The sequence below is a fragment of the Nomascus leucogenys genome, chromosome 2, assembly GCF_006542625.1.
Source record: "Nomascus leucogenys isolate Asia chromosome 2, Asia_NLE_v1, whole genome shotgun sequence".
Classification (NCBI taxonomy): Eukaryota; Metazoa; Chordata; class Mammalia; order Primates; family Hylobatidae; genus Nomascus; species Nomascus leucogenys.
This window is the reverse complement of record NC_044382.1, coordinates 81,722,090-81,739,222: the sequence shown is the minus strand read 5'-3', so window position 1 is coordinate 81,739,222 and position 17,133 is coordinate 81,722,090. Positions and strand designations below refer to the sequence as shown.

Below are 17,133 nucleotides of genomic sequence, written 5' to 3'. Positions count from 1 at the left end.
GTGGGGGATTACTTCTCCCAGGGGATGTCTGGCTAAGTCTGGAGAAATTTGGTTGTCACAACTAAAGAGGGGGTGCTACTGGCAGCTCATGGGTAGAGTCAGGAATGCTGTGAACATCCTACAGTGCACAGGACAGTCCCCAACAACAGAGAATTCTCTGGCCCAAAAGGGCACTAGGTCTGCAGTTGCCCTGGACCATGTGCTTTATGACATGACAGATGCTGGTGATCTTGTTCATCCCTTCATTTCCAGCGCCTAGCAGGATGCCTAGCACAGAGAAGTCACTCAATCTTCGTGGGACAGATGGCAGGAAAAGTGGGGATAATGAGGGCTGGTGACACAGGATTCTAAGAAGTCACACCATACCTCCTTCCTAGCTCCTCCCACCCTCTGCAAACCTAAGGCACCAAGCAGGAGGAAAGCCAGGGAGAAAGGCGGCCTGGAACCTAGACTAGCCTTGCTCGTTCTAACAACAGGGACCTGATGGCCACAGAGTATCTAGGCCCAAGGAGTGGGTACAGGGAGAGGGTGCAGTTGACAGGTAGAGCATACCACGCAGAAACGAGTACGCAGCTTGTAGCCTTCCGACGCTCCATGAACTAGACCTTGTGACTGACCAAGAACAGTCATGACCAAAAGCACTGACAGCACTAGGCCAAAGGGCTCCCCACTCACAGGCACCATAGTTATCCCTGGGTCTTGGCCACCTTCTTCTTGTCCCTCTAGATACTGATGTCCAAGGAATAACGATTTGGGGAATTCATAGTGGATGGAAAATGGATAGGGCCGGGCTCACTGGCACTGAGAAAGAGCTGAACCAACACACAGCAGCAAGTTCTTCCACTGTCCCCACCCCAACACCACACCCACACAGGACATGACCCATCCATCACCCACACTCCCCACGGGCTATCCTTCTGCACCTTCTTTCCTCAAGGAAGGCTGTGCAGAAAAGGGAGAGGGCACAAAGAGAGGGCACAAAGTACCCTTGGAGGAGGAGCAGGAATTATGTCCTGGGCCCAGATCTACACTGGGGTAAGGCAGGATCACAAACAGATGCTGCCAAGACCCAGGATGCAGTGTCTGCCTAAGAACCAGGCTGAATCAAAACAGAGACTGGACCTTATTAGTTGACTTATCCATGAAGAACATACCCAAACCTTCTGCTACCTCACTCCTAAGGGCCTGTCTGGAGAGGAGAACCCATGTAACCTGCCCCCCTCCACACTCCGATTCAAGCATCAAAGGGCATTTACAGTGCCTAAGAGAAAAGGTCTGATCAGACACCATGTAGGTCTGGTTCCTTACCTTGGACTTTTCTTCATCAGCATCAAAGATGGAGCTCTTAGGCCAGGGAGATGGTGGGGGTAAGATTTTATCCACTGGTAGTTTAGGGTCTTGTTTTATAATTCCTAAAAATGCAATTTACAAAGTTAAGACACCGATATGGTACCCAGAAACTTCAGTCAGAATCCAGTATAAAGTCCGGAAACCCCTGGTTCCTAATACCATACTAGCAAAGCACTGTCAACAGCCTTCAAAGACAACACCCAGTGTATGAATGAAGTTTTGCATCATCTCTTAGGAGAATCCAAGGGACCATGGTGGCCGGGACAGCAGAGCCAACTATGTCAGAGAAGAGCCAGTCCTGAAGGCCTGCAGTCTGTGGGCCTTATGCTATAAAAACATGGATCAGTTTATCCAGCTACATAACCTCCCAAGGATCAAAAGTTTCTGGAGGGTCCCTGATGAAGCTCCTGAAAATGCTGAGTGTATGTGACAGGGAACAACAGTCCATCCTGAACCCGAGTTCCTATTTTTAAGAGCCCAACATAAAAAGGAATTCAGATTCCCATCTTCCAAACAGGACACACAAAGGTGGGAACTATCACCTCCACCATGACAACAACAAAACACTAGAAAGTGTGCAAATTCACAACATTTTTGTTTTTGAGACAGATTCTTGCTCTGTCTCCCAGGCTAGAGTGCAGTGGTGTGATCATGGCTCGCTGCAGCCTCAAACTCCTAAGGTCAAGCAGTCCTCCCACCTTGGCCTCCCAAATAGCTGGGACTACAGGTGGGCACCACCACACCCAGGTAATTTTTTAAAAAAATTTTTTTTAGGCCGGGCACGGTGGCTCACGCTTGTAATCCCAGCACTTTGGGAGGCCGAGGCGGGCGGATCACGAGGTCAGGAGATCGAGACCACGGTGAAACCCCGTCTCTACTAAAAATACAAAAAAAGAAAAAAATTAGCTGGTCGTGGTGGCAGGCGCCTGTAGTCCCAGCTACTCGGAGAGGCTGAGGCAGGAGAATGGCGTGAACCCGGGAGACGGAGCTTGCAGTGAGCCGAGATCGCGCCACTGCACTCCAGCCTGGGTGACAGAGCAAGACTCCGTCTCAAAAAAAAAAAAAAAAAAAAAATTTTTTTTTTGTAGAGATGGGGGTCTCATTATGTTGCCCAGGCTGGTCTCAAACTCCTGGCCTCACGTGATTCCTCACCTCAAACTCCCAAAGTGCTGGGATCACAGGCGTGAGCCACCATGCCCAGCCTACAACTTCCTTAAATCCATCAGAGAACTCAGATCACAGGGCAACAACCAAGTAACCTGAAATCTAAGGAAATAAACAACCTCCAAGGATTGACAAAAGGCAATACCAATAGTAACAACTAAGCTAGAATTATTCAAAAATTGTCTACAGGCCAGTGTGAGCTACCAAGAGAATACAGAATTTCTGGAGGCTGCAACAAAAAGAAAATAAGTTCTCCAGAGGGTCACGAAAACAGCAGGAAGGCCTGAAGGCGGGATTAGGGGGAGAAGAGTAACAAACCCTGCAGCCTTAGAGCACTGGTGGAACCCACTGCAGCTAGAGAAAAAATAGGGGAGAAAAAACAAAAACAAATCCTAGTACCCTTGGAGAAGGAGCAGTAATTATGTCCTAGGCCCAGATCTACACTGGGGTGAGGCAGGATCACAAACAGATCCTACCAAGACCCAGGATGCAGTGCCTGCCTAAGAACCGGGCTGAATCAGAACAGAGACTGGCCCTGTTCACCACTCTATCCCTCTGACAAGGGATGGCTGTCTACTGCTACGAGTGGCAAGAACAAGGAGAAAGGCTCTCTCTGAGGTGCAGAGGAAAGTGAAGACCTACAGCTGAGGGAACAGATACTGAAGAAAACTAACAAACTAGCCCCCAACCTAAACATCAGCTAACACTAGAGGAATCTGAAGTCTGATATAATAACTACAGCAACAACAAATCTCACACCCAGCTCAAATCCTGTCTACCAAAAGGAAAGCTCTACCCAATTCCAGGGATTAAAAACTCCTTACCTCACTGACGGATATGCCAATTACCCTGATTTGATCTCTACACATTGTATGCCTGTACCAAAATATCACATTGTACTCCAATAAATGTGTATAAGTATGTGTCAATTAAAAATAAATCCATGGCCGGGAGTAGTGGCTCACGCCTGTAATTCCAGCACTTTGGGAGGCTGAGGCAGGCGGATCATTTGAGGTTGGGAGTTTGAGACCAGCCTGAGCATGGTGAAACCCCATCTCTACTAAAAATACAAAAATTAGCCAGGCATGGTGGCGGATGCCTGTAATCCCAGCTACTCGAGAAGCTGAGGCACGAGAATTACTTGAACCCAGGAGGCGGAGGTTGCAGTGAACAGAGATCGCCCCACTGCACTCCAGCCTGGGCGACAGAGTGAGACTGTCTCAAAAAAAAAAAAAAAAAAGAAGTAAATAAAAATAAATCCACTGAATGATTATTGAAAGATCTTTTGTAACTATAAAATATTGTATGTCTGCATGTTGTTACTTTTATCACAATAGTATTTTTCAAACTCTAGCTCATAGGTAGCATTTATCTGTACTTCATAGTAAGGTTCCACTATTTCAGGAAAAGAGGTTAAAGATGGGCATGGTGGCTCACGCCTGGGAGGCTGAGGTGGGAGGATCACCTGAGCCCAGTAGTTTGAGACCAGCATGGGTAACATTGCAAGACCTTGTCTCTACAAAAAATAAAAATATTTGGTGTAAGTGAGAGAGCAAGTGAGACAGAGACAGAGATAGGGAGAGAGGGAGAGAGGGAGAGTGTGTGTGTGTTTGTGTGTGTCGGGGTGCGGGTGGGAGAATAATAACAAATGAATAAATTAGTTGGGTATGGTGGCACACGCCTAGCCCCAGCTACTTGGGAGGCTGAGGCAGGAGAATGGCTGGAGTCCAGAAGGTCGAGGCTACAGTGAGCCATGACTGCACCACTGTGCTCCAGCCTAGGTAACAGGGCAACACCTTGTCTCAAAAAAAAAAAAATAAATAAATAAACCAAAAGGTTAGTTTTTAAGCAAACAAGACTTCTAAAAGATAAATAAGTGCTTTAGTGACATAGGTAGCTTGTATTTTGACCTTTTTCATGCTGTGGTTTCCTATGATTTCCAGGCAACAGAGAAAAAAGCAAACCCTACATCATCTTTCCAGGTTTGCACTATGGCTTTTAAAGGTAAGTAGATAAAAGATTTATTGCATAAAAAAAAAAAAAATCAGAACTCTACCTCAGAGTCTATGGTCCTACATAAGAAGTCCAGCTTTCAACAAAAAATTATAAGGCAGATGAAAAAGCAAGAAGATACAGGCCTAGTCAAGAGGAAATAAGACACAGTAACGCAAGTCAGACCTTGTTTCTTCAGCATCTGATAGGCGTCTCGGATCTTGATGTCTTCCGGAAACCAGACTGTCCAACTAAAGAGTATTTCAATGACTCTTCCTTTAACTTTTTCTGTGGCCCAGGACCCCAGGTACTGAAAGTAAAAAGGAAAGAATTCTAGAGCTGGAAGGGACTTGGGAGACCGACACTTTAACTAAAGAGGTAGCTGCTGAGGCCCAGAGACACAAGCTCCCAGGCGCGGTATGAATGTGAGGAGAGACTAGAGGCCACACCATCTGGCGCCCAGCCCCGGAGCCCTTCCTGGGATTCAAGGAATTCATTTCCACAATACTCACACTAAACCCCACCATGCAGACGCCTGGGTCAGAGCCTGGTCTACACCACTGGGGGCAGTCATTTTTTGCCTCGGACAAGAATATAATAATAAAATTTGGTCTTTGTTTCCGTACCTGGCACAGAACTTCAAAAATCCTTGGAATTTCCTGAGTCACAACAGTGTCTTGTTATTCAAGAGACATACTCGCAGGGCGCACCTGAGTTTTCACTAATGACTAACAGTGAGTGCCTAGAGAGTTTCAAGGGCTGGCCACTCCAAAGAGATCAACCTTGTGATCAGAGGGCTGAAACCTTCAGCCCCATCCCCTGACCCGTGCCCCTACATCCCCACCCATGGAGGTGGTGGGGCGGGCAGGGGGTTGTGAACTAGAGATTGAGTTCAACTATGTGGCCAATGATTTGACCGATCATGCCTAGGTAATAAAACCTAGTGCTAGTTCAAGCCAGCAATGATGTGTAAAAAAACAAAACAAAACAAAAAAACCTCAGATGAAAACACTGAAACAAGGAAGCTCAGAGAGCCTCTCAGTTGAACCTATGTTGGGAGGATGGCAAGCTCAGAGCCCAGGAGAGGGCACAGCAGCTCTGTCCCCTCTTGCCCCACCAAGACCTTGTCTATGTATTGCTTCCATTTGTATCCTTTACAATAAAACACGGATAGAAAGTATAGTGCTTTCCTGTGTACGTGAATCATTCTAGGGAATTATGGAATCTGGGGCAATGGGGGTCATGGGAACCCCCGAATCTGCAGCTGGGGATGCAGAAGTGCAGCAGCTTGAGGACACGAGACTCATGGCTGGCAGCTGAAACACGGGAAGCCTAAGCAGCACTGAGCCCTCACTGCGTGGGGTCCAGATAGTATGCAACTCTGGGGAGTGTCAGAACTGAAATGAACTGTAGGACCCACGGCCAGTGTCAGCACTGTTGTGGGAACACAGCAAGGCAGGGCTCAATGTTGGTTACCTGAGACTGGCTGAGCTAAGACAGGTGCCAGAAGGACAGGTGCAGAGGACAAGGCAGGAGGTGATAGGAAAATTCAGGCCACCCCTGGGATCTCTCACTGTCTCTACCAGGAACCTGTGCCTCCAAGCTGGAGTTCCTCATCTCCTCTAGGCCACATGTCCCCCAGGCCTTCTTAAAGGGGAAATGTGAAAATGCTAACAGTGAGGGGTCAGCTAATGAGCAGAGCCTCTTCCTAGAGCTTGGAGAGGAGAGCGCTTCTTTCACAGGCAGGAGCGGGTTTTGTCCATGTGTGGGCCTGCCTCTGGCCTGAGGAGGGTGCCAGGAGTTTGACAGTGGGCGTAGGTGTGGCCCAGTCAGCAGAGCCAAGCCCAAGTACTCACCTTTGGGGACAACACTTTGATCAGTTCGTTCAGGAAACGAAATTTGGCCACCTCGCTGTGGAACTTCTCCCCACAGTGGTTCATGCACATCTCCAGCACCTGCACAGACACAGGACCCCCATGAGAAGGTGGAAAGCCAGTGGTCCCAGGCTCCCCTCCAGGCTGGTAATCACTTGCTGGAGACTGCGCTGGAACCAAGGCTAACCCTGCCTCAAGCCTATGAGGACATTGAAGTTTTGATGAAGAGGATGTTTTCAGATCAAGAAAAAAATGTCCCCTGTTCAATCTTGCTATAACTGCCTGAGGTTTATGCCCAGGAAATAGCTTAGTGGGGTATGTCAAACCCTGAGGTCACCCCACCTTTTAAGGAGACCCTTTGAGAGGGGAAAGTGGCTAAAGAACCAACTCCTCCCCAGAGGCAGAAATCTGGTATCCAGTGCCCAAGACCAGCCAGATGTCACCCACTGGCACTCAAGAGGCAAGCTGAGCCTGCAGACCCCTCCTCTGGTCCATACTGTGGCTTTCAACACTGCAAACTAGTCACCAACATCTAAACACTCAAACATATACAAAGACCTAAACTAGCAATCCTGAGCCCATACTCATACCTGCCAACAGCTAGTGGGCCCTGTGCTAGAGCTGCCCTCTTCAGACAGGGCACATGAACTTGCCAGCCCTGGTCTAAGAAGGGCAAATAAAATAAAACCTTCCTTTCCTTCTCCCACAGTAGACTCAATGCTGCCCTGAAGAAACAGACGAGAAACAGGAGGAAGAAGGGTGGGGACCCTGGCCTAGATCTCCCTCCTCCAACCTGCTATGAAGGCAAACCTCTCAGGGGACCTCCCTTCCCCAGTGAAAAGGATCTGCGTGGAAGCAAAGTGCCTCTCAGCTCTCTATAGCACAAGGACAGGAAAGCTTAGGCTACAAGGCAAGCCAAACTCACCGTTAAGGCATAAAGAGCTTCCTTCTCTTGCGGAGACTGGATCTTGTGGGCCAGTAGCCAGGGCGCATGTGTGGGGCTACAGGGAAACAAAAAGACCTAAACTCTGGGCGGGCAAGAAGAAACTAACCCGAGTGGCTGAGCATGCTCAGTAAAGTCACTTTTCTTCGAGGGGCTGGTGTCCACAAGCAGAGGTGGAGCGTGCCTGACAAACAGCCCACGTGGGGGCCCTGGAGAGGGCCACCTCGCACCCACCCTGGTTGCACCTACAGCACCCAAGGTCCTCCTCCTGCCCAAGGCACACTGCCCTCCCCTTAGCCAACCCCCAGCCCCCAAACTCCAAGCTGCCAGTCCCAGCCCAGTCCCATGCGTAGCCACAGCAGCACAGGCCCTGTATAGCTGTGATAAACGCCCAGGAAATGCTAGAGCAGAAAGTGCGATCGAACTTTGGGTTCAAACTGGCCAAATATGCGACACCACACAGATTAAACATCTGGATGGGCCAGGCACAGTGGCTCACGCCTGTAATCCCAGCACTTTGGGAGGCCAGGGCAGGTGGATCACCTGAGGTCAGAGTTCGAGACCAGCCTGGCCAACATGGTGAAAACCCATCTCTACTAAAAAAATACAAAAAGTTAGCCAGGTATGGAGGCACACGCCTGTAATCCCAGCTACTTGGGAGGCTGAGGCAGGAGAACCGCTTGAACCCGGGAGGTGGAGGTTGCAGTGAGCTGAGATCGCGCCCTTGCACTCCAGTCTTGAGACCCTCTGTCTCAAGAAAAAAAAAAAAAAAGAAAACAAAACAAAACAAAAACAAAACATCTGGATGACTCATTTGATTCTGATTCTTCAGGTCCTATCCAGATGCTGTGGAAACAGAATTCAATAAAACCTTCCCCTTTTCCTTTTTCTTAAGATTACATTTAAATGGTGGAAAATACACAGATCTCTTTTAATTAGGTAACGTGTCTATAGTCTATCAGTAACATTCAGAGTCCTCAGCATTAGTGTTTTATAACACTATTTAAAATTACTGCCAGTTACAAATGAGCTATCGTGTGTGTGTGTGTGTGTGTGTGTGTCCCCACATGAATTTGCTAATTTTAGAAAAATAATGTTCTCAGGATTATGGGGGAAAATGAGAGAATGAATGCCAGCCTGACTGTATTTCTATTTTTTTGAGACAGAGTCTCTCGCTCTGTCACCCAGGCTGGGCTCAAGCAATCCTCCCGCCTTGGTCTCCCAAAGTGCTGGGATTATAGGCATGAGCCACTGATCCTTGCCTAGAGAGCTTAACCCTAAAACAGTCTCGAGAGACAACGGCAGTGTGGGGTGCCCCCAGAGTCAACTATGTGTGTTAGAAGTCACCTTACCCATTGGGGTCAGTGTTCACCTGCTCACAGAAATTCTGGATAGCTGACCAATCCTGTTCCGACATGCTTGGGTCTGTGGCTTTGTCTGTCAAATAAATAATAAAGTTAGAGAGTACATAATAAGAAGAAATTTACACCCCTCCCCATACACATGGTGGCCAAGAGCTGTTTTATCACAGATCTACAGGATCAGACCAGTGGGCAGACAGCTGGAAGGAGAGGAATTGCGCCTGCGCTGCCTACCACCACCCAGCACAGCATTGGGCACATGGTATGCCCTTACTGAACATTCGCTGATTGAACCAGCAAATTAACAAGTTGGCTGGGCAGTGGCTCATGCCTGTAATCCCAGCATTTTGGGAGGCCGAGGTGGGGGGATCATTTGAGGTCAGAAGTTTGAGACTAGCCTGACCAACATGATGAAACCCCGTCTCTACGAAAAATACAAAAAAATTAGCCAGGCGTGGTGATGCATGCCTGTAATCCCAGCTACTTGGGAGGCTGAAGCAGGAGAATCGCTTGAACTTGGGAGGTGGAGGTTGCAGTGAGCCGAGATTGCACTCCAGCCTAGGAGACACGGGGAGACTCTGTCTCAAAAAAAAAAAAAAAAAAATTAACTGACAAGTTATCCCCCTGAAAGCGGCTCCACTTTTAGTGCAGAGGTTGGCCCGGGTGTTGTCTTCACACTCGAGTTGGGATGCCCCCACCTGGCCTGTGACAAGCGGAGACAGAAGAGAGGCCACCTGGAAGTGTCTCAGCTGTGTGACAGGAAGACAAGAACACACCACCAGAAGGAATACCATCCTTCCCGTTCATAAAACTTCCAGTGGCAGCGCGGTGGCTCACACCTGTAATCCCAGCACTTCATGGGGCTGAGGTACATCACTTGAGCCCAGGAGTTTGAGACCAGCATGGGCAACATGGGGAAATCACATACCTACTAAAATTTTAAAAAATTAAGACCAGGCGCAATGGCTCACATCTGTAATCCCAGCACTTTGGGAAGCCGAGGCAGGTAGATCACGTGAGTTCAGGAGTTTGACACCAGCCTTGCCAACATGGTGAAACCCTGTGTCTACTAAAAATACAGAAAATTAGCTGGGCGTGGTGGAGTGTTCCTGTAATCCCAGCTACTCAGGCAGCTAAGGCAGGAAAATTGCCTGAACCCAGGAGGTGGAGGTTGCAGTGAGCTGAGATGGCACCACTGCACTCATCCTGGGCAACAGAGCGAGACTCTATCTAAAAAAAAAAAAAAGAAAAATTAGCTGGGTGTGGTGGCATGTGACTGTAGTCACAGCTACTCAGGAAGCTGAAGTGGAAAGACTGCTTGAGCCGGGGAGGCTGAGGCTGCAGTGAGCCAAGATCATGCCACTGCACTCCAACCTGGGCGGCAGAGCAAGACCCTGTCTCAAAAACAAAAAAAAAAAACAACCCTTCCAACTCCCCTCTGGCCATCTGATCCTGGCCTGCCCAGCCTCTCCGATGAGAAACCGTACTGGTTCTGACACAGCAGCTCTTTTAGGCTCTGGAAACGAGGTGTTGCATCTTGGGGCAGTACTTCTGACATTATTATTCTCCTGGCCCGAGTGTCCGCTCTGTGCCTCTCAGTGCCCTATCCATGTTCTTCCAGACCCATCTGAATTTCCAGCTCCTGCAGAAAACTTCCTCCCGCTGCGCCAGCCCCACTGCTTCTCCCTCTGATTACTCAACACAGCACAGAGTTGAATTTTTCCTGACTGCAGTCACATTTATGTCACGTGGAAGTCATGTGTCTAGATGGGGGGGTCAACGGACAGGTAATCACCATCTTCCTGCCCACTGACTCCATTCTAAGTGAAGAGAGAACACAAGGGCTAGGGAAGGATCAGTGATTGATTCCTACATTCTCCTCCCCACCCCTGCAAAGCTCTCTCCCCATGTTCCACATCTTAAAATCCTATCTACCCTTGAGTCCCAAGTCACATTCCACCCTAAGGACTTCTATGACCTTTTAATCTCCCGTCCCCATAAAACAAAAGCTGTCTCCTCCTCCTCTGAACAGATACTTTATCTGCCCCTTCTCCTATAGGGATCTCCAGCTACACCCATTAGTCACATGTACTTGGACTCTCTGAGCCTCAGTTTCCTCAACTATAAAATAAAGAAAATAGGGCCAGGTGCTGCCGCTCATGCCTATGACCCCAGCACTCTGGGAAGCCAAGGCAGGAGGACTGCTTGAGCCTAGGAGGTCGAGACCAGCCTGAGCAACATAACGAGACCCAATCTCCACAGAAATTTTTTAAAAAAATTAGTCAGAAGGCTGGGCACAGTGGCTCACGCCTTAATCCTAGCACTTTGGGAGGCCGAGGGCGGATTGCCTGAACTCAGGAGTTGGAGACCAGCCTGGGCAACACGGTGAAACCCCGTCTCTACCAAAATACAAATAATTAGCTGGGCATGGTGGCGTGCATCTATAATCCCAGCTACTCAGTAGGGTGAGGCAGGAGAATCACTTGAACCCGGGGGGGCAGAGGTTGCAGTGAGCTGAGATTGCGACACTGCACTCCAGCCTGGGTGACAGGGTGAGACTCTGTCTCCAAAAAAAAAAAAAAAAAAAAAAACAAAACAACAACAACAAAAAAAACAGCCAGGCATGGTGGCACACACCTGCAGTCCTAGCTACTCAGGAGCATCACTTGAGCCCAGGAGGTCGAGGCTACAGTGAGCTATGATTGTGCAACTGCACTCCAGCCTGGGGGGACAAAATGAGACCCTGTCTCAAAAATAATAAAAACAGTCTGGGCACAGTGTCTCATGCCTGTAATCCCAGCACTTTGGAAGGCCAAGGTAGGAGCATCGCCTGAGCCCAGGACTTCGTGACAAGCCTGGACAACATAGTGAGGCCCCATCTCTACAAATATATTTACAAAAAGAAAACAAGGAAAACAGTACCTTCCTCATGGGACTGTCATGGGATTTAAAGGAGAAGGTGTCTAAAATGCTTAGTACAGCAGCACGCAGTAAGAGATCTACAAAGGATAATTGTTTATTATTACGTACAGTCTCTGGCTTTTACTGTAATATGTAGACATGTCTTGTCCTACCTAAAGAGAATGAAACCTTGAGGGCAGAAGCCATATCTTCCCTACAGTGCCTTACCCATAGGTACAACATAGAAACTCATCAAATAAATTATTTAAAGCAGTGATTCTCAGCGATTATGTGTCTGAATCACCTAAAGTCTATACCATTTAAGCTTCTGTTTCAGTTCACTACAAGGTCAAGGTTGACACCTCAAAAGAATTCTGACCTCAGCATGTGACTGGACCTGGAGGGAGAGAAGAGGAGAGGCAGAGAACAGGAGGCATGGCCCAAGCTCCCCTCACAGAATCCAGAGCCTTCTCACTCCTCCCTGGCTGCCAAGTGAAAGAGACACAGCACTGATGGGCACTTTTTTTTTTTTTTTATATGGAGTCTCGCTCTGTCACCCAGGCTGGTGTGCAGTGGCACAATCTCAGCTCGCTGCAACCTCTGCCTCCCGGGTTCAAGCGATTCTCCAGCCTCAGCCTCTCGAGTAGCTAGGATCACAGGTGCCCACCACCATGACTGGCTAATTTTTTATATTTTTAGTAGAGACGGGGTTTCACTATATTGGCCAGGCTAGTCTCAAACTACTGACCTCGTGATCCGTCCGCCTCGGCCTCCCAAAGTGCTGGGATTACAGGCGTAAGCCCCCGTGTCCGGCCAGCACCAGCTTTCTTTTTTTTTTTGAGATGGAGTCGCACTCTGTCGCCCAGGCTGGAGTGCGGTGGCACGATCTCGGCTCACTGCAAGCTCCGCCTCCTGGGTTCATGCCATTCTCCTGCCTCAGCCTCCCGAGTAGCTGGGACTACAGATGCCCGCCACTACGCCTGGCTAATTTTTTGTATTTTTAGTAGAGATGGGGTTTCACCGTGGTCTCGATCTCCTGACCTCGTGATCCGCCCACCTCGGCCTCCCAAAGTGCTGGGATTACAGGCGTGAGCCACTGCGCCCGGCCACCAGCTTTCTTAAAGAAAGAAAAAACCTCTCTGAGGTTAAATTACATTCCAAACCCTTAACCAAGGCCAAGCAGCAATACAATCTACAAAATGTAAGGCGGTTTCTTTCTTATTTGCTAGAGCTTGTATCATGAGGACTCAGTCAAGATTTGTCAGTAATCCCAGCACTTTGAGAGGCTGAGGCAGGAAGATCACCTGAGTAGGGATGGGGTTTCACCATGTTAGCCAGGATGGTCTCGATCTCCTGACCTCACGATCCGCCCGCCTCGGCCTCCCAAAGTGTCAGGATTACAGATGTGAGCCACTGCGCCCGGCTCGGTTTTCTTTTACATAAGCCTCTTCGTTTGTTGAAACCATAAGATCTTCCTCACAGTGTAGAAACCTGAAAGCTTCCAGCAGCCAGCAATGAATGAAAGGTAGGGGCGGGGCCGCTGGCAGGGCGGGGCCAGGTGAGCCACATGCCTAGGCTCCTGCCTCACGATGGGAACGGGGCATGTGGGGAGGACTCTGGGCCTGATTGGTTCCTGGGAACCAGGAGGGAGCTCTGGTGGTTGGCAGGGCAACCTCCTTCAGTTGGTGGGAAGCAGTGGAAGGAAGAGGAGCTCCCTCTGTGCTCTCTTCTCCACAATCACAGCTCTCAGGCTTGTTGTATCTAGGCCCATTTTAAAGAAACCAAACAGGTTCCCAAGTGACCCTTGTAGACAAGGCAGCTCAGGGGAGGCAGCTGAGGTGGAGTGCGGGCTGCTAGTGGGCTGGCCCTGCCAGCGTGCCTTTGCTGGGAAGAGGTATAAGTGCTGGGCTCTGCAGACTTGGAAGCAAGGGAAGACCCAAGCTGCTGGAGAGGAGCCAGGAGCCGAGCTGCCTCATGGGGAACACGCTGAGCTGTTGCTTGAGCGCCAATGCCAGCCCCAGGCAGGGTCGGCCCAGGGGGTCTACGGAGCTGTACTGTGGCTCTGACATCTATGAGGTGGTGGCAAGCAGAGGTGCAGGCCAAGGCAGAGAGGAGTGGAGGCACAGCAGATGGAACATGCTGTTCCCCAACGCCAGCCCCAAGCGGGGCCGGCGTGGGGGGTCTGGGGAGCTGTCCTGCAGTGCTGACATCTATGAGGCAGCATCAAGCAAAGGTGCAGGCCAAGGCAGAGAGGAGCAGAGGTGACGCAGATGGAACATACTGCTCTCCAATGCCAGCCCCAAGCAAAGCCAGTGCAGGGTGTGGTGGGCGGAACCGCCCTGCAGCTATAACATCATGCAGGTGGAGGTGGCAGTAGCGCCACACCCCACTGCTGTGGAGCCTGCCCAGTCCGATTTAGGAGCCCGCGAGGGCCATGACCTGCAGCACATCAGCGACCAGGAGATGCCCAAATATTTTGCTTCTGACCATCCAGGGGAAAGTACACTTTTTTTGAGAAAATATCAAATGAGTGTGCAAGAAAAGAGGAGGAGCTCTCACCTATATTACATACCTCCATGGCATCTTGATAGAAAATACACCTCGTGTTATACCATATTGCTAGATAACAGCACAGTCGGCCAGCCTGATCTTAGACACACATTAGAAAGTGTGACTTGGGCAATATATTACAACATAAAGCACAGATACACAAATAGATCTCTGGATATTTTTTGACAAGCCAATACATCCACTTTCACAAGAGAAGATTCCAGGGAAATCCTTCGAGCATGATCCCAAACGCAACTGTACTTTCAGATATTTCTGTACTCTTTTTCAAGTCATAAAACTAACAGCTCCATGTGCAATCGTAGCTTTGGTGTACATCGAACGACTTTTAACTATGGTAACATCGCTCTTTGTCCTACTAATAGGAAAAAGATTGTCCTCGGAGCCATGCTTCTTGCCTCCAAGGTTTGGAGAAATCGTGGTCTGTAGAGTGTGGATGACAGCCAGAATCCCAAGGACATTGCAGTTGAGAACATGAGCAAGATGGAGAAGTGTTTTTTGGAGCTACTGGAGTTTAATATTCATGTGTCTGCCAGTGTTTATGCAAGATATTACTTCGACCTGCGTGCCTTGGCAAATGACCGTGACCTGTATTTTCTATTTAGTTTTCTTCACAAAGATAAAGCACAGAAACTGGAGGCTGTGCCATGGCCATGTGAATACAAAGACTTGCATCAACATGCCGCTGCTATGACAAGGGCTATCAGCATGAATTTCATTGGTATTTGGTGCACTAATGCCATCTTAAAGAGAGAAACTAACATTATAAGATTCTAAACTTCTCAACTGTAAAGACTAGAAAATATCACTTCTGCTGAAAGAAACAACAAAATTAGGATTTTCTTTTTTTGTTGTTGTTTAGGATTTTCATCGAGAGGAAACATCTTCAAGTTAGCCACATTGTGGAACTGGGTGATGGCAGTATGGACAGTGGGTGCCAGGTGCTTTCTGCCCTTCTTGTTCCACTGGGTCCAGATGGCATTCCTAGGGCACCACCTTCTTGAACAACTCTTGGGGAGAAGGAGTGTCACATGGACACAGCACATCCCTGCTCACAGTCCACAGTCACCCACAGTCTCAAGCAGGTGCCAGTGGTGTCCACAGTCACCCACAGTCCCTAGCATGTGACAGTGGTATGAGCTGAGCTGGAGTCCAAAAAAACTTTAGAATTGGCTCCAGATTTGTGAGAGCACCTGGGTATGGTTCTCTGTCCACTGAAGCACTGAATGCATGATGGCCCACAACTCATCAATGGTGGGAAGAGAGAGTGGCATCGGGGCGAGGCTGTCATTACTGCAAGCACCAGGGTGGCTCAGGCCTGCTCATCTACTCTTTGGAGGGAATCTGTGCATGTGAAATGAGGCCCCTACGTCATGATTATAAAGGAAGAGATGAAATCAGCTCATCTTCCCCCAGGCCGATAATGGTCACGCCACCTAGGGAAGCAGTAAAAGACCTGGCCTTGGGATTGTTAGGGGAGCTACCGAAGTGAAAACTGAATTTACCCAGTTCCAGGAAAACAACAAGAGAGGAACATCTGGGTTCAAACCTTTATCAGAAGATCATTTTCCCAGCTAATCTTGCTGTGGTGCATTGTATGCTCTCAGCAATTGTCAACAAAAGCCTCTTAATAATTCTAACACAGGGACACACTGCGACTCACATTTTCCAGTGCACCTCAGTGGTTCAAGAGATTGCTGGTGCTGCCTGCGTCTGTCAGCCTGTTCACATATGGAGAGGAGCAGCGGTTCTCACGGGAGCAGCTTCTGCATCCTGAGGAAGTTTGCCCACACAGTTCTGGTTGTAATAGCTGGTGGCACCCACTGACATGCAGTCAACAAAGGGAATCCTGTGGTGCACAGGACTACCCCCCTTCTCAGTCAAGAATTTTCTGGCTTCCAAAATAGAAAGTGCTGAGGATCAACTGCCTCACAGTCTACAAGGGAAACACTTTCTGAGACTTTTTTTCTTACAAGAACATCAGATCCCCACCAATATGAGATGTCAGATTAAGTTTTTGTGCAAGGGTGGATGCAGGCGGCAGAATCCTAAGACGCCCCATGATCTCTGCTGTCTTTTGTTACACCCTGAATCCTCATCTTTCCTTGGGTATGGCCAGACCTGTGCCTTGTTCTAGACATCTGAATATGGCAAAGTGAGGGAGTGGCTCTCTGCGAGTTACCTTTCCTTTCCTTTTATCAGGAACAATAGGAATCCCTATTTTCTTTCTTGTGTTTGCTTTCACAATACAGTGGTTTGGAATATCCCACTGTCGATTTGCGATTTCCTCCTCCAACCATAGTCTATAGCCCTTTACACATAATTGAATATTTTCATGTATTCTTTGTTCTGAAGATGAAATATTAGATGAAACATGTTAAAACATTTCATGCAAAGCCTTCAGTAGTTGTAGAGTCTACTCTTTGGTGAATACACAAATTGATCTATTTTATATATTAAAAATTATATTAGTTGTAATAATGATATTTTCTTTTTTATCTTTACTTGTCAGATATAGTTACTTAAATTTTTCCAAAATTAATGATATTATATCTTATATTTGATTTAAAATACTACTAAGATATTTGGATTGATAGTTGAAAATAAATGGCAAAATAAGAATTGCTGAAACCTAGTGATAATGTACTTATGATCAGTTTATTAGCTATTATCCCATCATTGTTAAATTTTTAAATTTCCATGAAAACCTATACATAAGAACTTAAAATTCTGTGTAAAATACTTCATGCCCTGCACTTTAGCTCCACTGCATACTGAATAAAAGGAAAATGGATTCTCCTGTGGGGGAAAAAAAAAAGATTTATCATGGCTCAAAAGTAACAGTAACCGTCATTTTTAAAAGTACCTAACTATGGGGCCGGGCGTGGTGGCTCATGCCTATAATCTCGGCATTTTGGGATGCCGAGGTGGGCGGATCACCTGAAGTTGGGAGTTCAAGACCAGCCTGACCAACACGGAG

The 17,133-nt window shown here is 48.2% G+C and overlaps 1 protein-coding gene across 1 annotated transcript in view; it reads right to left on the bottom strand.

Annotated features, from left to right (window-relative positions):
- GGA2 (golgi associated, gamma adaptin ear containing, ARF binding protein 2) overlaps positions 1–17,133 on the bottom strand; it is a 45,844-nt gene that overhangs the window by 21,835 nt on the left and 6,876 nt on the right. The window contains exons 2-6 of the mRNA XM_030799732.1: positions 8,676–8,760; positions 7,306–7,381; positions 6,363–6,461; positions 4,693–4,816; positions 1,309–1,412 (exon numbers count right to left, since the gene is read on the bottom strand). Of these exons, the coding sequence (XP_030655592.1) occupies positions 1,309–1,412; positions 4,693–4,816; positions 6,363–6,461; positions 7,306–7,381; positions 8,676–8,760 (488 nt within the window). The remainder of the gene's footprint in view (positions 1–1,308; positions 1,413–4,692; positions 4,817–6,362; positions 6,462–7,305; positions 7,382–8,675; positions 8,761–17,133) is intronic.